Genomic DNA, 22,019 nt, shown 5'->3' with positions numbered 1-22,019 from the left:
ATTTTTACTGTCTTTTTCCAGGTTGGTGGCACCAAGGCCGGTGTCGTCCGGTTTCTTGGGGAGACAGACTTTGCCAAGGGGGAATGGTGCGGCGTGGAGTTGGATGAGCCTCTTGGGAAGAACGATGGGGCGGTTGCTGGAACCAGGTTTGTCTGGAGCCGGAATCTTGTCTCCTCCTGCGTGTAAAGGTGCTCAAGCAGATTGCACCAAGAGCTGCATTTTAAAATGTTATGTATTTATTTGTTATTAAGATTTTATTTGACAGAAAGAGACAACAAGAGAGGGAACACAAGCAGGGGGAGTGGGAGAGGGAGCAGCCGGCTTCCTGCTGAGCAAGGAGCCTGATGTGGGACTTAATCCCAGGACTCTGGAATCTTGACCTGAGCTGAAGGCAGATGCTAAATGACTGAGCCAGCTAGGGGCTCCAAGAGCTGCATTTTTTTTTAAAGATTTTTTTGCTTGAGAGAGAGAGAGAGGCAGAGGGAAAGAAAGTCTTTTTTTTTTTTTTTTAAGATTTTATTTATTTATTTGACAGAGATCACAAGTAGGCAGAGAGGCAGGCAGAGAGAGAGAGAGAGAGCAGGCTCCCCGCTGAGCAGAGAGCCCAATGTGGGGCTCAATCCCAGGACCCTGAGATCATGACCCGAGCTGAAGGCAGAGGCTCAACCCATGAGCCACCCAGGCGCCCCAAGACCTTTTTTTAGAGCAACTTTAGTTTCACAGCAAAATTGAGAGGGAGATACGGAGCGTTCCCGTGTGCCCCCTGCCTCCCGCTCCCCACCGTTTTCAGCCTCCTGCACCCTGGCGGTGCATTTGTTACAGCTGACGAACCCACATGGACCTGTCCCTGTCGGGACCCCTCTGCTGTAAGTTTGTCAGACAGTAGCAATGTTCAGTCCCTTTGCACCTGAGGAGCACTTCAGTGGTAGCTGGTAATTCTGTCACTGTGTATCATACTGTTACTCGTTAGTGTGTTTTCTAAAACATTGTTGAGGTTATCAGCTTACATACATGTGAACGCTGTGTGCTGCTTGACCGCCCAGGTTTGCTGGGAGGACTCAGAACAAACCCGTCATAAGTGATGACCAAAAAAACCAATGCTTTTGTTTACAATTGTTATTTCTTGTAATTAAGTTTTTTGTCACTGCTTTTATTGTTATTCTCTGAAGGTATTTTCAGTGCCAACCCAAATATGGCTTGTTTGCCCCTGTCCACAAAGTGACCAAGATTGGCTTCCCTTCCACTACACCAGCCAAAGCCAAGGCCGCTGCCGTGAGGCGAGTGATGGCGACCACCCCCGCCAGCCTGAAGCGCAGCCCTTCTGCCTCTTCTCTCAGCTCCGTGAGCTCGGTGGCCTCCTCCGTGAGCAGCAAGCCCAGCCGGACAGGATTAGTAAGCCTCCCTGTTCTCCCTGCATGCTTCTACGTTCAGGCGAAGAGCGCCTGCTGCTGGCAAACCTGCTTTGCTTTCAGAGCTCTTAGCTGCCTTGAACTGAATGTTCGCTGTAGCTTGTGGAGGCCCGTTCTAGCTTTCGCAAAACAGAGCTTTAGCAAGAAGTCAAATTTGGAAGTAGAATTTTGAACATCGCTTTCAGAGTCGTAAGGCCCCAAGATGTACCAGTTCTTGCTGAGTCTGTAGTAACTTTTTTGTCAAGTCTCACATATGGGATGATTTCTCTTTTTTTAAAAATTATTTCGGGCACAAGAATGGCAGGAAAGTTGGGAGGGATCCTTTTCCTCAATGACCTCCGTCTCTCTGACGTCAAACAATTTGAGGAACTAAAGTATTTTGAGAAAAGGCATGTTCTTAGAATTTCGGTAGCATGCTCATCGAGTCTAACCCACTGAAAGCGGTTAATGTGTGGAGTGTTCCTGACTTGGGCCAGAGGACACAGCGGGGAACCAGCGGGACGTGAAGGGGCGCCAGGAAAAGCCACGGCTTGTCTCCTCCTCCTCCCACTTCCTCTCTCCTCCTTTGCCCCATGTAGACCCACAAAAATAGAATCGTCAGAATTAAAATAGGCAACAGCGGCTCATTCTGTTTGTTAATGTGGTGTTTTAATAGGGTCAAGAAATGACTTCTTGGCTCTTCTCCTGCCAGTCAATTTATTTACTTGAAGTGAGGCAAATACTGTCCAGGTTTGTAGAACTGCACCGCACTGGTAAACTGCAGGCAGGAAGCAGAATGGTAAGTGGTGCGGTTGGTCAGAGTGAAACTGCCTCCCGGTCTGCCTTCTCTTCTGCGGTCCTTGGGTCCTCTGGGAAGGGAGAGGGGAGGGGTCTTTCCTTCAGTGCAGGGGGAGGGAGCCGTGCTTCTCTGACAGCCAGCTGGACTTTCTCTTAGGTTTTGGTAAAATACCTGCTCAGACTTTTTCATTTTGCATACGAAAAGAGCGTCTACATCTTCAACAAAAAAAGTCACAGATGGACTTCTACGAGAAAAGCTTGACAAGAACAATGACATAGAAGGGAAGCCCCCCTCCTCTCCGGACAGAGCCTCGTTCAGCAAACTCCTGTGGACAGCTCGTCTACTTTGCTAATCCGGGAGCAAGTCCGTGGAGGTGTTTTCTCTGGAATAGGAATTCTTTCTCGAGTAACTTTTATTCTGTTGTAATTGTAAGTGTCCATCTCTTTGGAAGACAAGCAAGCCCTGGTCTGTTTCCCCCGGTCTCTCCTCTTTTCAGACCCGTTCTCATTCATCTTAGCCACCTCCCTCAGTGAAGAAGAGTGACAAGAGAGAAAGGAGCCTTCCTACCTTGTGAAACAGCTTGTTTTTGTAGATCTTTACAGAGGGTCGCTATGGTTTCTAAACCAAAAACCACCATAAAAGAATATGCCAAAGATACAGAAAGTGTGACTTCCTAGAAATATATCTCCTCAGCGCAACCCCTTGCATGTCTATGAAAATATCTAACGATTCTTGAGTGCAAGATGGTTCTCTGGAAGTATTGACACAGAGGGGCCCAGACTCTCTGCCTAGCACCTGCTGGCCTGTTACTTTATTGTAGTGCCCCAGGCCAACAGAAATAGCTAGCAGTCCTGTCTGCTAAGCAGCTAGGTGCACAATTTAATATTTATGTTCCAGCAATTTAGTAGCTGTTTGAAAAGAACGATACACATAACTGAGAGAAAACACATTTTTGGTTCATTCTTAAGTAACCACACTTACTATTAGGTTGCGTGCGGGTGTTGGGCACTGCATGTCCTTGTCAAACCTTGGAATCTTCCCGAACACTGCTGCCCTCATTTCCTGTGACACATTGAGTTTTTTTTCACACAGTACTGGCTTTTTGTCATGGCAGCAGCCAAAACCTCGCTTTGGGAAGACACAATGTGATGGAAAGGAACATCGTACAGTTGCCTCAGACTTAGTTGCCTCAAGTTGGTAGTTCATAGGGTGTCCAACAGGTGTTGGAGTGTTTCCCTTGAAGTTTGGAAATACTCCACAGTGCCCCGTGACTTTGCTGCAAGGCCCTGGGGCATCTCTGCTCAGGGAACCTCAGGTTTGGTGCATTTCAGGAAAAAGTTTAGTACCAGAAGGTATAATTTTAACCATGTAATGAAATTGGAAAGTTAAGGTCAGATGCTTAAAACAACACCGCTTCCCCCATATGTTGAAGTAATTTTAGAAATTTCACTAAATAGGAACAGCAAAGGGCAGTTTGGGTTTGACTGGATTTCTTTACTCTTATAGTTGTCAAATTGTCCATTTTTTTTTTTTAAGATGTATTTCAGGGTGGGGCAAGCGGGGAGAGGAAGAGTCGAGGGGGAGAGAGAGAATCTCAGTCAGACTCCCTGCTTAGCCAGGAGCCTGCATGGGGTTCCAGCCCATGATCTTGAGGTCGTGACTTGAGCTGACACCAGGAGTCGGACGTTTAATCGACTGAGCCACCCAGGCGCTCCCCAAATTGCCTGACTTTTAATTGATGACAGATCCTTGCTCTGTCTGCCTCCTGGACGGGGGCTCCGACTGATGAAGAGCTTTCAAGGGGCAAAGGAGGCTTTGATTGCAGGAGATGAAGTCAGGGCCCACTCGATCCAGATCCAGCAATCTGGTCTCTAGGTCAGTGGCCTTGGACAAATGCATGCCAAGGGACGGGGCTTTTGCTGAACTGCTTCCCTACCCCGGAGCCTCGCTTGGAAGAATGCTGTTCGACTTGGCCGCGTTACCCATTGCCGTGGTAGGAGGTTATTTTCTCTGTGTTTTTATCTGACGATTAGCCTCAAGATGGAGGAATCGGTATGGGAAATAGCACAGAGTAGCAGGGGGACCCCTGAGGGCCTTCTGCACCCCTCCCCCATGGCCTTTCTGCCCCATCTCTTACTTCCTCTCTCCTCCCACTTCCCTCCCCTCTAGTTCCCCCCCCCCTCCTCTTTCTGCACAGATTCTCTTTCCCTCCTTTTCCGCTCCCCGCATGTCTTCACTCTCCCCACGCACACTTCTGAAGGCACACAGAGTTTCCATATTAATCTGATCTCACAAATCTCTCTGGTGATTGGGATTCAGGTCCTCAAGTTCTGGATTCCCGGGTGAGATCTCCTGTGCTTTTCTTTTTTTTTTTTTTAAGTTTTTATTTAAATTCCAGGTAATGAGCAGCGTTAATTAGTGTCAGGTGTACAACACAGTGATCAACACGTCCATACACCACCCGGTGCTCATCCCGACAAGTGTGCTCCTCAGTCCCCTCCCCCGGTGCCCCCAGTGCCCCCTCCCTCTCCCCTCTGGTGACCATCAGTGTGTTCTCTAGAGTTAAGAGTCTGTTTCTTGGTTTGTCTTTCCTTTTCCTCCCTTTGCTTGTTTGTTTTGTTTCTGACTTTCTTCCCTTAGCACGATACACTCTAGTTCCATCCGCATCGTTGCAGATGGCAAGATCTCATTCTTTTTTATCTGTGCCTTTCACTTTGAAAGAAAGATGAAGAAAATCCTGACAGAATCCAACTGTTTAATCGATACAAGGAAGGTTTGTGACTCCAAGGGTGACCTCTTGGTTTCCTCCTGGTAGTTAAAAGCTTAAAAAGTTGAAAAAAAAATTTCAACCTCAAGTCTGAGGAGCAAGAAACTGACCAAAATCTCCTAAGAAGAAGATGCCTGTTAATGAAGCGCGGACAGAAATGAAGCTTAGAGAAACTTGTTAAATGGGTTCTGTGGAATTTTTCTAGATTCCGGCAAGGCCCTGTCAGCTGAGCTCAGGGTCCTTTGATTTGAGCCGCTCATTCTCCTTCTAAACATCTTTCTGATTGTTCGTGACTTCTCACATTGATGTGTTGTTTGTGATGTTCACAGTCAGGAGGCACATGCTGTCTTGTTTCCTTGATGAGAAGCTTTTGCTAATAATTGGCGAGCTTGGGAGCTGGGACAGCACCTTTGCTTTGCCGAGGAGATGCCCGCCTGCATGCCTCGCGCCCTCCTTGCTTCCCCGAAAGCATCATCGCCCTTCACTTCTTTAACTTTCCTTTGCAGTTGACTGAAACCTCCTCCCGTTACGCCAGGAAGATCTCCGGCACCACTGCCCTCCAGGAGGCCCTGAAGGAGAAGCAGCAGCACATTGAGCAGCTGCTGGCTGAACGGGATCTAGAGAGGGCGGAGGTGGCCAAGGCCACAAGCCACGTGGGGGAAATAGAGCAGGAGCTAGCTCTGGCCCGGGACGGACACGACCAGGTGAAGTCTCGTGCTGACCTTGTTTCCGAGATGGTGATGGGTTCTAAGCTGATCCTGTGGAGAAGCTGGTGCTTTCTAAGTGGAGGGAGAAGGCTGAGCAGCGTCCCCGGTGCTTGGAGCCGGGGGGCTAGTCTTGGGAGCACAGGAAATGAGTAGCAATGTCTTTGTTGGGCTTGTTGGAAGCTGTGACCTGGGGTACCACTTTGTAGCGTTATAAAGATGAAGTTTTGTTCTTCTTGAGTCGACCTTAGTCTTTCGGTCTTTACATCCGGGTCTCTTGGCCCGCGTCAGGGGACCGCGTTTACTAGGACCTTACCCACGATGGCAACTCCTGTTTTCGTAGGTTATCCTTCGCACTCACTGCAGCTTCAAAAAAGACGAGCGTTGCTTTAACATTGCCCTCTGTTGCTTTAATGGTGTGGTTTTTCATCGTCTAGTTTCCAGGAATGCGGCCGAGAAGTAACCTATTAAAGATCGTAGAAAGCATTTCAGTGTGGAAAGGTTTTAGAGTCATGCCAACCCACAATGGTACCACTTAGCTGTAGCTCTTTGGAGGCGTCCCTGGGCCTGCGTCTGGGTCAGAGAGAGGCACTCACTGACACCCTTGCCTTCCCCAGCATGTCTTGGAGTTGGAGGCCAAGATGGACCAGCTGCGAACAATGGTGGAGGCTGCCGACAGGGAGAAGGTGGAGCTTCTCAACCAACTCGAAGAGGAGAAAAGGTGACATCAGACTGTTCCTTGGTGCAAGGGTGGCCTTTTCCTTTTAAATGACCTTAGTAAACCGTCCTCATTAAGGGGCCAGCCCTTAGAACCAAAGGAATGACCGCGTATTCAGTGGAAATGAAACTCCACTGCATGAGGAGGGTCTGCTTAGATTTGACCTTTTTTTTTTTTTTTTTTTTTTTTTTTGAGAAGTTTGGAATCCTCTAGACATACCCTGCTTCATTTAACAGCTATAACTATTTATTGCGTCCTTGCTATGGGCCAGGCATCCTCTTGAGGCTGACCTCAGTGTCATGAGATTAATGCAAACCCTGCTTCCACCTGCAGCCATCTTTGGTGAGAGGACATTGTGGGTCCAAGTTACCTAGTATTTGTGAAACACCTTCCATGAATCTAGTAAAACTGTACCACTGGTGAGTGATACAGGGTCTCTGCCATTGGGAAACTCAGTCCCTTAGTAGGAAAACAAAACTTTCGTGTGAAGCCATTAGAGCGTTATCCAGGTCAGGATGGAATCGGTGCTAAATTGTGTGAGACAGCAAGTTTGGTTCTTACAGGTTTCTTGAGGCTGTGACCAACGCGATCTATGAAACAGGTGTCTGCCTGGAAACCGCTGGAAGTGGTAGTGGGGCATTTGTCCTCTCTTGCACTTGATGCCATCTTCTGTCCTTTCTGATGGCAGCAGCCTAATACCCTAGCTGTCTGGTCTGTGAGTTCAGGATGGTCAGAAGCTCACTGCTGTGAAAAGGAATATAGTGGAGATAGGATACAGTCTCTTACCAAGGAAATGACTTTCTCACTAGAAAGACAAACACTATACATAGGAAATTCTCTTTGCATCTTAAAAATGGGTACAAATAATTGAGAGATAGTAACAGGCCTTTTCTCGGCCCTCCTGGATGCCAGGGCACCAGGACCGCTTGCCTTGGCTCTGAAGCCAGCTCTTGGTCTGCTGCCTGCTGGGCTTGAGGGCTGTAAATTACTGATGATTAGTTCTGATTTCACAGAGTAGAATTTTTCTTAACTTTGCCAAAAATGCTAGTGAGTTTGACGGCTTTGATTTTTGCAGACAGGTTATGAATTTGTTCCCTTTTCTTCCTTACACTCAAATTTGCGAAGATTTATAACATGGATGTTTCCTGGATTTCGTAATTCTTCACGATATCCTATTTCATTGACGTGGTGACAGCACTGATTGAAACCTGCACCCAAATCAGAGATTTTTAAAATGCAGGGGAAATAAAAGTGACTCCAACTGTTCATAACCTTATTCTCCCAGGCTCAGAACAGGTACTGGTATTTTCCTGGTGCTTTCTGCAGGGGTCGCCCACTAGCCTTACCCTGACATATCCATGTGACATATGGAGTTGTATCAAGAGAGATTGGTTTTCTGTGCCACTTTCCCCTATGTTCTATAATTGGAAAGTAAAAATTACAGACTGGAAGTTTCAGAACCTATTTCTGTGGTCATTAGACTTTTTCCCTGTAGGCTGGTCCTGTCCTGATTAGATTCACTCTGTTGATTGTGACCAAGGGAAACCAGCTGGTTTTTCTCAACTCTTACTTCCTGCCTCGTGGAGTCAGTACCTCTAAAACACTGAAGTCTCCTAGATAGAATAGAGCTACTGGATTTCTAAGCCGGATGCCTAAAATACATTTCTTTATTTTCTTCCACCATCATCTGTTACAACCACCAGGGTGTTGATTATAGATTTCGTTTTTGGTAAGGCGGATGTGTTCCTTGGCTACTTATGTGCTCTGTTTTGGTTTTGTTGCACAGGAAGGTGGAGGACCTTCAGTTCCGGGTTGAGGAAGAATCCATCACGAAAGGCGATCTTGAGGTAAAACCCCTCCGGCTCTCTGCAGCTTTTCTGGGTACTAGTATTCACAAATTCAGATGAGCTCATTGTGCCAGAACAGACAGCAGAGGGAACTTGGTCTGGGCTGTGCTGTGGGCGTGGCTGCGGGTCCGTGGGCCTGGGACGGTGCTGTCCCAACTCCAGTGACCCAGTCAGATTTTTACTACTCTTTTCTTGCGCTTCAAAATTCAAATCCTGGAATTGGAGTTAATCAAGTCATAAATCTGGTGCTTTGTCCATGTAAGACTCTAGATGTTCCTCTGATGATCAGAAATGGCATTGCAAGGAGCACTTTTAACTTCATCATGATAGTCCCCCCAAAAGTTTCGTGCTTTCTCTCAGCTTTGCTTTTCAATTGAGCAGGATCAATTTTTTTATAGTCTTGTAAAAGGAATAAACATGTGTTCCAGTAATCGATTTTTTAAAAAGTAATTACCCAAAGAAAAAACAAGAGCGATTTCTATATCAGCTTCTTTTACTTCTGTGGCGTATTTTACACTCACAGGGATTTCCTTTAGCATCAAATTTCTCATCTTTAGACAATTATTCATATCAGTTTTTTAGATTCATGTGATTTTGATGCTTTTTAAACCACTGCTAGATGTATGACAAATACGAATTATGAAATTCAAATTTTGCAGATTTTTGATACTTTAGTCTGTAATATTTTGGTAAAACTTGCATTTGACTGTGTAGTTCCCAGAATATCCATTTTTGCTGCTATTACAAGTTCAAAGCCTATTGGTGACCCACGCCATGATTCCATTCCAGGGGCCCTTCCTGATAGGATCTCTGATTCCTTTGGTAATTGTCTTTGTAGTCAACCGAGAGTAAGGAAGACATTTTTTGAGTTCTAGTTTTATAAGGCCCAGAATTTAGTGGATTATTCCTAATTCAATAGTTCCCTTCTTTGCTCATTTCATATATGGTGACATTCTTTTCGTTGACTTTTATGTTGTTTTTACCCGTTTAAAAACACCCCAAAGTCTCATTAGAAGTTTCTCATCCTCATCTGATTCATGTGAGACACAGCCGAGGGTGTGCTGGGGAGGGGCAAGTGAAATCTTCCCCTCGGCACTAGGCTGGCATAAGCCGGCCAGTAAACTCACTTGAAATTTATCAGAGTTGTTTTGAGACCCTTAACACATAATTGAAACTTTAGTGGAATTTCTCCTTTTGTCGATGTTTAATTTTTTCATTTTTTTACTGATAGCAAAAGAGCCAGATTTCTGAAGATCCTGAGAATGTAAGAGGGCACTTAACTGTGTGGAGATTTCCCTTGTTAACCCAGATTGATGACAGATTAAAATGCTTATTGATACACTCAAATACTAACGGCATCATCTGACCTGAGACATTGATCTTAATATCTCTGTGCATGTGGCTTTCAGAGCAGTTACATTTGTAGCCTGAAGAGATTGTATGTAATGAATAAGCTGTATAAATCCATTTATTTAATGCATAAACAAATGTTCGCTTTATAAAAAATTTTGCCAGAAAGGAAAAAAAGATTTTGTCTGGGGACCTGGCCTTCTCCACTTAACTCAGAATGTCTTCTCATTTTAATAGAGTTATTCTGAAAGAGAGGATAGCTAACTGAAATGTAAAACACGTAAGAGGAAGGAATTAGAGAAATTCTGCAGGAAAGTTTTCCCAAGTGGTTTTAGAAAGTATTCCAAGTGGAGTAATTTTATTCCCGCGTAGGGAGAGGGCATTCGGAGGGCCTTTATGTGAGATTCATTGTCTTTTTGTGAGCTCCCTCTGCTGGCCGGTGCCTGCCAGTGCAGGTGAGAAGAAATTCAAGTGTCCGTGCGTTGTGGCTGCAGGGTTTTCCCTGAGTTGGTGAAACTAGAGAGGAGCATTCTTCAGTGAAGACACCATGTGCTTTAAATTAATTATTCTTGAAATGTGATTTTTCTAGTAGCTGTGCTACCAGCCACGTAGGTGTTTCTTCTCCCTCCTCCCTCTGATCTGGACCAAATGCCCAACACAGATCTCACCTAAACAGCCTCCAAAGCGTGGCTTCCCCCTGGCAAGCTGCCGGCTGTGATGCCAGTAGAAAGAACCTCCCAACTTTTGGCTTTGTTTTACCACCATAAGAGAATAAAATTAAAACAGAGATTTTTCTCCCTACCACCTCCTGGCAGCTGAAAGAGACAGCTTAAGACCGGACTTTTAAAAAGCCTCCGTTCTGAAGGTCTCCTTTTTGTGAAGCTACTTCAGTGATCTGGGTCTCTTCTCTCCTCCCCAAACAGGCTCCGCTGCATCCGGTGTCAGTCTGCATGGGGTCTTCCCTCCGCCTTTCCTGTGCGCTTCTCGCAGAGCCTTTGCTTTCCCTCTCAGTCCCTGTCCCAGAACTTCCCTCTCGGGATGCTCTGTCTTAATGTGAGAAAGGAATACTTTTGAAAGGAGGGGTGTCCTGTCCAGTGTAATGTTTTGACCACACACCGAGGCATGGACGGGGATCGCTAGTTCCCTCGCTGCTGATGGCCCAGACAGCTGTCGAGTCCCAGATGGTTTGTGTGCACACCCGCCGGCAAGGCAGTGTCGCAGGCATCTGGAAGACCTCGTGATGGGAAGAAGATCACATTCAGTGGATATTTGCTCTTTACCTGGAAGTAGTGAGCTTCCACCCAGAGGACACTGAACTCAGTGTCAGAGGTGAAGAAAGGTTCTGTTGCCTTTTACTTTTTACTGTTAGTTTTGGATTTCAGTTCTTGAGGCTGTGACCCCGATTACGTAGATCTGGATTCGATCCTTTTCTCGTAAAAGCAGGTAAATTGAACAGCTTCTGTCTGAGGCACATATGGACCAAGGGGACTGTCCAGACAGTTAGATTTTGAATTTTTAAAAGAGATTTTATTTATTTATTTGGCACAGAGAGAGAGAGATCACAAGTAGGCAGAGAGAGGAGGAAGAAGCAGGCTCCCTGCTGAGCAGAGAGCCCAGTGTGGGGCTCGATCTCAGGACCCTGAGACCATGACGAGCCGAAGGCAGATGCCCCAGGTTTTGAATTTTATTTCATTATTTCTGTTGAGTATCTAGAGCTGAAGCAGATGAAGAAATTAAAAAAATATTGGGGGGGGGGGTTCATTTTTTAAATGTTCCATGATGATTTATACTTGGTTCTCAAGCACACGAACCTCTTTTGTGTTGAAATCCCTAGAGGACCACTGGCGTCAGTGAAAGATAATGTTAGCATGGTCCACCCCATCCTTTAGAGTTCCATGTCATTTTTGCCTGTAATCGTCCAGACAGAGATCTGGCCAGCTAAAACCACAAAATATTTAAATTAATACCAGAGGCTGGGAGCAGCTCTGTCCCTAGGTTTTGTCCCTTGGTCTGCTGATAGCCCCTCAGGTGAGGAACTGGTTGGGGAAGAGGCCTGTTCAAACTGACATAGAGATTATTTCCCATTGAGTGAGACTCCGCTGTTACAAAGAGATTGTCCTCTGGGTTCTCCTGTCAGTTCACAGCTATGTTAAGTGATGTTGGGGAGTCTCTGAGGTTTTTGAAACACAGTTAGGATTTTACCAGCTCTTTCTGCATGGAGTTCAAACTCATGCCTCTGTGCCGAGTCACCCATTTCTTACTCCCGAGCTGATAACGGCTCCATCTTAGGATGGAGAAGACGAGCCCTTCACCAGCTCCCAACTTCTCTCCTGGTCTGAGTCTCCGAGATGGAGGCCGTCAGACGTAATCATTACTGAATTTTCCCCTTGTAAATAGGATCCCCTCCTTTTTCTCCTTGGTGACAAACCGTTTTTGGAGACCCCACTTTTGGAAGGAAACTAGGGAACTGGGAAATACTGCTAAGAATGCCAGACCCTTTTGGCTCATCTCAGCAAAGGCCACTGGTGTGATTTTCTCAGCTCTGGTTTCTGGATTCCCTCCATTAGGCTTAACGCTTCACGCTTGTTCACATCATAGCACTGGGATCTGCCCCCGGGACTTACTGGACACTTGGAGGATTTATGAGCTTGTGTTGGCCATATTCAGGGGGATGGCAGTGGTCATTCTGAGGGTCAGTTTATTTGTTGAAAGTCACCGCGTCAGTTACATACACAGTAATGTCAAACAGCTGTTGCGGGGGGGGGCGGAATTGATAGTTTAGAGGAATATTAACGATTCTAATTTGTGCTGATCAACCTCACTTATCAATGTAACTTATATTTGGCTGCACGCATCTGACACCGCTCATCCTGCCTCACGTGTTCCCACTCTCGCCGTCCTCCGTAGACTAGCTCGCGTCCCGGCCCACCTCACCCTTTCATCCGGGAGCGATCCTCCGCACCCCGGCCTCCCCATCTCAGCCCATCCTCTGCCCGTCTCCATTTCCCTTCTCGTTCATCCTTTGGCGGAAGGTACTGGTGGCTCAGCCTGCATGCCGCTGCCTCTCCTCTCGTGCTGGCATGTCACGGTGGCACTGTTGTGTTCTCTTCCTCTTCCTTTTTACTAACAGACGCAGACCAAACTGGAGCATGCCCGCATTAAGGAGCTTGAACAGAGCCTGCTCTTTGAAAAGACCAAAGCTGACAAACTCCAGAGGGAGTTAGAAGACACTAGGGTAATGGTTTTCACTGTTTAATGAAGCAGACCCGTGTATGTGAATGGTGACACCTCGGGGGACGTGCCTTGGCCCAGTGGTTCCACCCGAGTTTGGTCCTGGTGCCGTTCAGGGGCTCAGGAGCGTAGACTGATGGGTAGGCACGGCTGTGGCATATCCAGTCTTTTGTCCAAGGTAAAGACTCATTCCTTTGGTTGACTCAACCAAAACCAAGGTCAGGAGCTCTCCAACGGTGTGTAGACTGCGTGGACGTCCACAGCCACATTCGAGGCTCTTTGTGTCAGTACCTTGAAATACGTCTCTCCAGTTTGCCACGAGCAGTCAACTGTCCTCTTGCTCTCACATTCCCAGTGACAGGGTTTTCTGAAGAATTTTTTTGTTATTGCTGTTTTACTTTACCTCTCTTTTCCTGCCTTCTTCCCTGACCTGTAGGGGAATTGAAACACTGGCTCTTTTGAATGAGAGTTAAGGACTTTCATCCCAGTGACCTTTATTTTCTTGATACCTGACCTGCCTTTGCACGTCCCTCCTTTTTGTCACCAGTAGATAAATGTCTCAGCTGTCAGGAGGGAGAAGTGTGCTGGAACAGAACCACTTCCTACAACCCCGGCTCACTGTCTTTGGCCCCTGGAGCCAGTGCATGAGTCAGGTTTTCACTTGTTGGTGTATCTCAGCACCTGCAGAGCGCTGACCGGTGCCTGGCACTGTTCGGAGCGCGGCCCCGGCATTAACATACTCCGTCTCACCTCAACCCTGGGGACGGTGGCATCACCCTCATTTTGCAGATGAGGATGTTAAGGGATGGAAAGGTTAAATAATTTGCCCAAGGTTACACAGCAGATAGGAATAGTGTATCTGGAACACTTGGCCCAGAGTCTGTGCTCTTGACGGCCACAGGATGGAGTCTGTTTCAGAGCTAGTTTTGTGCTGGAGAATTTAATAAATAATCCGAGCATTTACACATAAGAGGACATGTATGTATATATACTTTTTTAAATCACAAATTTGACTGTCAGTGGCTAAATTACCCAGATCCTCAAGTATAAAATTTTTAAAAATTACTCTGTCTCTGATCAAACTTGGTATCCCTGATTTTTTTTCTTTTGAATCACTAGTATTTGTAGAAATTTCTTTTGTTGAGAAATCATTAACTGATCTAAAAATCAAGCTAACTGAGCAATTTTTCTTCTCTAAATCATAAGCTTTTCTTTTTTAAAAAGAGAAAATGTTCTCAGTTGGCCTCAAAAGTAAAGGTATCTCCTGTGTATTTGGTAAGGAAAAAGTCCCGGTAGTTTGTCGATGTTTCTTTCTCACCTGAGAGCCAAAGACTTGATCTGGGAAATATAAGGGACTGATGATAAGATTGGGCTCCTTTTGTGGGAATGGCTGTTGAAGCAAGGAAATACATACATATATATCCTTTTTTTTTAACCTGTGAACTCCTCCTACGTACCTTTGTCAGCAAGCAACTCAGATGGATGCCTTTTCTTTTCCCCCGTGGATAAGAAGGCATCGTTTGCAACCTAGTGTATCCAACTATTCCAGATTCAGACTGTTGTCTTTCTAATAAGAAGTCATGCCTTTCATCGGATCCTCACTCGTGCTTGGCCAAGAGTGAAACCAGCCAGTGAGCCGCCCGAGTTCCCTGTCACCTCCTTTCCTCTTAGGAAGCACTTTAGATGTCCTCTCAGCTGTAAACCCTGTTTATGCGCCGAGTGTTTGCTGCCACGGGGGAAGTCACCAGAATGAGAAATGATACCTGACTTTTATCCTGGTGGGAGAGGCAGACACGTAGCTTTGCTCAAGGGCAAACTTTGGGAAGTAAAACGAAACAAAAACGGAAGAGCTGTGGAAATGCTACAGTATAATCACACTATTCTTTTTTCACTTATTTTTTATTTGATACTGACTGATAGAGAACTTTTGTCTCTTTGGATTTATTCAGATCTCAGACCTTGTAGCATTGGGGTTTATTAATGTTTTGGTCCTTATTCTGTGGCAACAAACTCTTGGACACCCCATCGCCCGCCCCAGATAAAAGTCCATAAATAAACGTCTTTAACCCAGAGCATCTGTAGCCCTGAAGCACACACCGTAGCTGGCTCTGAAGTAGTCAGCGACTCCTCGTGCCGTTTTGGACTCGGTTGCTTTCTTTTCCCAGCCCTTTGTGGACGTGTTAATGTGCGTCCGTATCACAGCCCGTAGGCGGACAGAGGAAGCAAAGGAAGCACGTCCACCACTTTCTGTCCCAGTAAAGGCAGTGAGGGAGAAGAGCCTTCAACCCGGAGGAGTTTTGATCCTTGAAATTTGTTTTTAAATCATTCATGTTCCCTTCTCTTTCCCAGGTTAGTCCAATAATTCATTTTTATGCCTGAAGCGACCAATTCCCGCATATTTTGTGCCCTACACTGACTGGCGTACAGGTATCAGAGGGAAGTCATTTCTTAAGAGAGGACGACACAGGTTAGAAAAGTGTTTTTCCTAGGCCTGGGGTGTTTAAAAAAAGCAGATTCCTGGGTGTGGTCCCAGAGCTCAAGTAGAATCAAAACATGTGGGAGCACACGGGAACCTGCATTTCAGACGGCATCCCAGGAGACGTGCATACTAAATTCTGAGAACCACTGGGTTAGGTAAGCAAGAGATGTACATTAAAATGCCAATTGAATTATCTAAAAGGGGGGACTCTCTAAAGATTCATGTATATAATTGAAGGTAAGTAATTGTTCCTATTTTGTCTTTCTAAAAAAAAAAAGTTAGTGAAGTATTTCTTCATTATCCAGCTAAAGCTCTGATCTCTACCGCTGATTCACTGTAACGTTTGATAGGTAATATTACATCTTTTATACCAGTCATAGGCCACAGAAATAGAATACCAACCACGTGTATGTAATCGAAAACTCTGCCACCCACGTTAATATAATTTTTGGTAGATAAAGAGAAACAGGTAAAATTAGTGATATATTTGATATAAGCCAGTTTATCCAAAATGACATCATTTTATCAGTATAAAATTTATCAATATAAAAATCAGTATAAAATTATCAACAAGATATTTTATGTCCTCACCACTCCCCAAGTCTTCAAAATCTGTCTCTGTTAGCCTTACAGCATCGGTCACATTTCTGGTGCTCAGGGGCCATGTGTGCTATTACACCAGACAGCACAGGTCTTTAAAATCACCCACATTAGATAAGTGAGCATTTACACATGCTGGGTGAAGCAGAGGAGGGAAAAGCCAGGTAAAATGAGGAGGCTTCTGTCTTCCCTCAGCTGGACATACATAAGAACTTTGAAAAACATTCTTTCCAGTAACTTACCATCAGTTGATGGGCACTTCTCTAAGTTTCTTTAGAGGAAAAAGAAGTAATTCCAGAGTAAGTTAAATTGCACATCAATTTTCGATTGAGCATCTCCAGCTGGTGGAAGTTGGCCAAAGATGACAACTTTGGGGTTCTCAGAGTTGGGCTTCCTCCCTGATGGCAGTTAGAGGTGGGGCAGCCTTCCGGGGTTCACACGAGCTCCACGACTGCCTGAGGTGGGGGAGTTATTAAAAATCTTCAAGGTTAAAGAAGATCATCAGTGACTGGTTATTTACGTGATTTGTTTTTCTTTGGACTGCGGTTACTAGGTGGCTACGGTGTCGGAAAAGTCCCGTATAATGGAACTAGAAAAAGACCTAGCATTGAGAGCGCAGGAGGTAGCTGAACTGCGGAGGAGGCTAGAGTCCCATAAGCCTGCTGGGGATGTTGACATGTCACTCTCCTTTTTGCAAGAGATAAGCTCTTTGCAAGAAAAGTTAGAAGCCGCCCGTGCTGACCACCAGAGAGAAATCACTTCTCTGAAGGAGCAGTTTGGAGCCCGTGAAGAAACACATCAGAAGGAGATAAAGGCTCTTCAGGCTGCCACAGAGAAGCTTTCCAAGGAGAACGAGTCCTTGAAAAACAAGCTTGATCACGCCAACAAGGAGAACTCTGATGTGATAGCCCTGTGGAAGTCCAAGCTGGAGACGGCCATCGCGTCCCACCAGCAGGCGATGGAGGAGCTGAAGGTGTCCTTCAGCAAAGGGGTCGGGACGGAGACAGCAGAGTTTGCCGAGTTAAAAACACAGATAGAGAAGATGAGACTAGATTACCAGCACGAAGTAGAAAATCTGCAGAACAAACAAGACTCTGAAAGGTCTGCTCACGCGAAAGAGCTAGAAGCCCTCAGAGGTCAGCTGATGGCGGTCATTGCAGAGAAGGAGAGCGGCCTGGAAGCCCTCAAGGCGAAGCTGGACAGAGCGGAAGACCAGCATCTGGTAGAAATGGAGGACACCTTAAACAAACTGCAGGAAGCTGAAATAAAGGTAAAGGAGCTAGAGGTACTCCAAGCCAAATGCAGTGAACAAACCAAGGTTATTGATAATTTTGCATCACAGCTCAAGGCTACTGAAGAAAAGCTCTTGGATCTTGATGCACTTCGGAAAGCCAGTTCCGAAGGTAAATCGGAAATCGAGAAACTTAGACAGCAGCTTGAGGCAGCTGAGAAACAGATAGAAAATCTAGAGATTGAAAAGAATGCTGAAAGTGGCAAGGTTTGTATTGACATCCTCCGTCCTTTTGTTTTCTGCTTGTCAGTCTCACTTTGCGTTGTATGTCACTTTGGAATGGAGCTCATTCACCTTCCAGATTCCTGATTTGCTTACAGCAGCCTGCCCGGTGCTAGTGGATTTCCCAGTTGGCGTGCAGTGTCCTCTGAGTATCTTGAGTGTGGTTTCATCTGAGGAGATTTAGAGAAAATAAGGGCTCAACTAGGTTAATTTATTTTGGTTTCTTAGCATCTGTGTACTTACCGACTTTGTCCCTGGGACATGCTCTGTGCTCTGCTTAAGCTTGGTTCTAGTCTCTAATTCCTTTTTAAAGATTTATTTCATTTAGAGAGAGAGAGCACATGTGCAGGAAGAGGGACAGAGGGAGGGAGAGGGAAAATCTCAAGTAGCCTCCCTGCTGAGCTCGGAGCCTGACGGGGGGCTTAATCCCCTGACCCCAAGATCATGACCTGAGCCAAAGTCAAGAGTCAGATGCTCCACAGACTGAGCTACGCACGTGCCCCTATAATCTCTTTTAAAATAGAGAGCTCCCTAAGAGGATGGTATTAAGGTAAATGAAGGAATAGACAAGAAAGAAGCTTATATGATTATCTCCTCCTCCTCTGCATTTACATCATTGTCCTGTCCACCAGCCCTTGGGCAAACACAGCTGTGGACACTGAGTGCCACGGGACTGGTCAGTTAGCGCGCGGGGATAAGTAGCAGAATAAGGTGCAGAGCCCGGAGCCCTTCGCATCGCTGCTCCTGGCCCGTTGGAGAGCTTTTCCTATGCCGCGGTGAGGATGCCTCCTATTTCTTGCCTTTTTGAGGACAGACAGACAATTATGCTTTTGGTCGAGGCATAGGAAATTGCCTGAAACATTGACCAGCTACATCCCTGTCTAATCAGCCTTGCCAAATGTCGTCTTCATCTGTAAGGACTATTTGAGGAATGAATGGTCCAGTCCTCCTCCCACCAGTGGGCGTGCTGGGGCTGATGCCCAGTGTTCTGAGCTTTTTGTGGGAGAAAATACTTCTTGGACGAAGGGTTGTAAGGTTAGATGGGGGTGGGTGGGTGGGAGGACAGACTGAAAAATCGCCAAGTAACCTTCTTTGAAGATGACAAGCTAATTACAGGAGAATTTTCTCAAATCTCCTCACTTGGATCCGAAATACCAATCAAATCACAAAAATTAATTAATAGAGAATCCATAGCTAAGGGTTGGTCAAATTTTTTTACCTCAAGATTTGATGAAACCAATTTCTGATTACCATTGCCAGTGCATTTTAAAATTTTTATTATTTTTTTTAATGCTGAACTACTTTAAGCACATACAAACATAGAGGAGATAACACAGGCCGCATGTCTGCATTCTTCCTACTTGACGGCCTTTAAAGTCCAGAAAATGAAGATGCTTGATTTAGCTATTTAGAAAGTAAGCGTCTGCACTTTCTGCTTTAGATCATGTGGATATTCCAAATTTTGGTATAGAAAAATACTCCTTTTGACTATTTTAAATAGTCATTAGATCGTACTATCTAGAACTGATTGTGCGAAGTCATTCCCTTCTTAAAATTAACCAAAAACTAAAAACAACAACAACAAAATAGTTTTTTGTTGTTTTCTTTAACCCATGCCTTTATTCCTTTCAGTTTTATTTGGTTGTGTTTGTTTCTCATATGTTTTTTATATTTGTTTTACTTTTTGTTCCTCATTCATTCTTTTTTGTTTCCTCGTGTTGGTTTGCTTCTGCACCATGTAACTCTGTATGGTAGGCTAGTAGCGTTACCAGAGAGCTGCAGGGGAGAGAGCTAACACTTAATAACCTTCAGGAAAACTTGCGTGAAGTCAGTCAAGTGAAAGAGGCTTTGGAAAAAGAACTTCAGATTTTGGTAAGTACCTCTTGGGAATTGGACTCTCAGGGTTTCTGGCCATTTGAATAACGTTCCTGATTTAAAAACAAAAATCTCCATAAAGAAAGAAGTATTGGATCTCTTTCCCTTTCTCTTTCAAAGTATTCATTTAAATTGAGTGTATTAGTCCTGGGCTGGTAAGTACCTTGAGGGGAATTGGATCAAACCCGACCTAGCAATAAAGGTAGGTATTACTTTTTCTTTATTTAAATCTGTCCTTTGCCCCTGGTAAATGAGCCGCTTTGGCGTGTGATCGCCTGGTTTTGCTAAACACAGGGCTCTCCCAAGCTTATCCTCCCAGCACTGAGGGTTTCATTTATAATGAGGTTTAGGCTCTGTCTTCTCCCTCCTTCTGACCGCGCACCGGAGAGCGTGGTGCTGGACCGCTGGCACCCCGTCAGCGGAGTCCAGGAGTCCGTTCTTCCGACTCACTGTAACCCACCTCAGCAAATTACATTTCGCAGCCATCCTCTCGCCTTAATCACAAGTTGTAAGATATTTTGGTTTTCTTGCCTTTTCTCAACTGTTTTCCCTTCTTCCTGCATCAAAAACTTAGTCAAGGCTGACACCCGTAAGCACACAGCACGGGAAAGGAAAGTCGTAGGTGTATGGAGAGACCGGGAAAGAGAATCGTGAGTTAGGAAGGGACACTTGTCTTAGGTCCTCTATACGCCATTTCTTCCCGGCTTATTACACTTCTGTGCTAGTACCAGAGGTGAATAAGTGTTTGCTTTTTTAAAAAATGCCAATATTACGAAGTTCTACTTTTTCAAATGTCAAGTGTGTAGCTGCACTGTTCACTATTGTAGCCATTGTCCACATGTGACTATATAAATTTAAATGAATTAAAATTAAATAAAATTTAAAACTCAGTTCTTCAGTTGTGCTAGCCACATTGTAAGTGTTTAATAGCCTCATTTGGCTAATGGCTACCATATTGAACAGCACAGGATAGACTATTTCCATCATGGTGGATGGTTCTGTTGGGCAGTTTTGATATACAGTATTTTAGCTATATTTTGAGAGCAATTTGGCTTGGGAATCATGATTTTCTAATATTATGGCCTTTAAAAAATGTGTTTTGAGTCCCACACTATTTCTGTGGCCTTGCCTACCCCCCCCCAAACTTTGAAGCTATTTACTTTTCTTTTAAGTTAGTGTACATCTACTACTCTCTATCTGTGTACTCAAGAGAAAATTTGCCACCTAAGTCTGGCTTTGGAGAAAACACAGGGGACAATCTTTGGGCTTTGGTGGACTTGTGTGGCTTGTGTGCCCATTTTATTCATAATCCTAAACAGTTAGAAATACTCACTGAAAATTTTTCTTGGTGCATCCAGCTCAAAATTCATCTCAGGAAAACCAGGAGAACGTTGCGTTTTTTCATTTTGTTTGTTTTTTGTTTTTAAATCTATTGTCATGTTCAGAAGAGAGTAGGTGAGCGGTGGGCCTTTTTGGTTTAAGAAGTAGTTGATAGTAGTTTCAAGATACTGGCTCTGGGGGCACCTGGGTGGCTCAGTGGGTTAAAGCCTCTGCCTTCAGCTCAGGTCATGATCTCAGGGTCCTGGGATCGAGCCCCGCATCGGGCTCTCTGCTCGGCGGGGAGCCTGCTTCCTCCTCTCTCTCTGCCTGCCTCTCTGCCTACTTGTGATCGCTATCTGTCAAATAAATAAATAAAATCTTTTTTTTTTTTTAAGGTTTTATTTATTTATTTGTCAGAGAGAGAGGGAGAGCGAGCACAGGCGGACAGAATGATAGGCAGAGGCAGAGGGAGAAGCAGGCTCCCCACCGACAAGGAGCCCGATGTGGGACTCGATCCCAGGACGCTGGGATCATGACCTGAGCCGAAGGCAGCTGCTTAACCAACTGAGCCACCCAGGTGTCCCAATAAATAAAATCTTAAAAAAAAAAAAGATACTGGCTCCGATTACTCTCAGACAGAAAAACACTGCAGAATTCTGACCACTGTCTCAGGCAGATTCCTGAAGAGAAGTCCTGCTGCTTGAGGGTGGCAGCATGGAAAAAAGCATATGCATGTACCACACGTATGCCCAAGCACACACGTATGCACGTTCACACATGCGTACAGATGTACATGCATGCTCGGGCCAGGACATGGATGTAAGCCCTGTTCCCCTGTGTCACATACACGCACGGTATATATATTTGGTGGTATTTGGCGTTTACATGTTTTTAAGTATAAATTTTAATGAAACAAAATCGGTCACAAAAAGTAGATAGTGTTTTAGTTATAACTGGTTGAAACGTTTTATTTCTGCAATTTGAAATCCTTCTATTCTGAAGATCCCATTCTTAATTTTAGAAAGAAAAGTTTGCTGAAGCTTCGGAGGAGGCAGTCTCTGTTCAGAGAAGCATGCAAGGTATGTCTTACTAAGTATGGCTTCGGAGAATGTCAGGTTCCCAAGCTGGAGCTGGCCTCTGGAGTACAGGGAATAGATGGCTCGCACAGTCTGACGTCATGCTTCCAGAAGCTTCCGCAGCACACGGAAATGCCAGATTGCACTGGCTTCCTGAAGTCTCAGACTCCCACTTACTTCGTTCTTCTTGTGACTAAAGGCTTGTTCCACGTAAAAATTAAGTATACTTGGGAAAAATCTTATCTTACTTGATCTTTAGTCATTGATAGCTTTATTGAATTTTAGCTGGAAATAAGAGAAAGAGGCCTGGAAAGGTGTGCTCTGTGCCTGCCTGACCCACAGATATGGGGGC

The 22,019-nt window shown here is 45.2% G+C and overlaps 1 protein-coding gene across 15 annotated transcripts in view; it reads left to right on the top strand.

Annotated features, from left to right (window-relative positions):
- CLIP1 (CAP-Gly domain containing linker protein 1) overlaps nt 1–22,019 on the top strand; it is a 121,301-nt gene that overhangs the window by 55,411 nt on the left and 43,871 nt on the right. For 5 of the 15 annotated variants that reach the window (XM_032311220.1, XM_032311219.1, XM_032311215.1 and 2 more), the window contains exons 4-13: nt 22–146; nt 1,170–1,392; nt 5,461–5,658; nt 6,276–6,379; nt 8,163–8,223; nt 9,455–9,487; nt 12,704–12,808; nt 16,437–17,381; nt 19,152–19,268; nt 21,613–21,670. In XM_032311220.1, coding sequence (XP_032167111.1) covers nt 22–146; nt 1,170–1,392; nt 5,461–5,658; nt 6,276–6,379; nt 8,163–8,223; nt 9,455–9,487; nt 12,704–12,808; nt 16,437–17,381; nt 19,152–19,268; nt 21,613–21,670 — 1,969 coding nt within the window. The remainder of the gene's footprint in view (nt 1–21; nt 147–1,169; nt 1,393–5,460; nt 5,659–6,275; nt 6,380–8,162; nt 8,224–9,454; nt 9,488–12,703; nt 12,809–16,436; nt 17,382–19,151; nt 19,269–21,612; nt 21,671–22,019) is intronic. The other 10 variants (XM_032311223.1, XM_032311216.1, XM_032311224.1 and 7 more) reach the window with 8 other exon arrangements.

The sequence above is a fragment of the Mustela erminea genome, chromosome 13 (genome assembly GCF_009829155.1).
Source record: "Mustela erminea isolate mMusErm1 chromosome 13, mMusErm1.Pri, whole genome shotgun sequence".
Classification (NCBI taxonomy): domain Eukaryota; kingdom Metazoa; phylum Chordata; class Mammalia; order Carnivora; family Mustelidae; genus Mustela; species Mustela erminea.
Note: the sequence above shows the minus strand (reverse complement) of the source record. Positions and strands in the feature narration are given on the sequence as shown.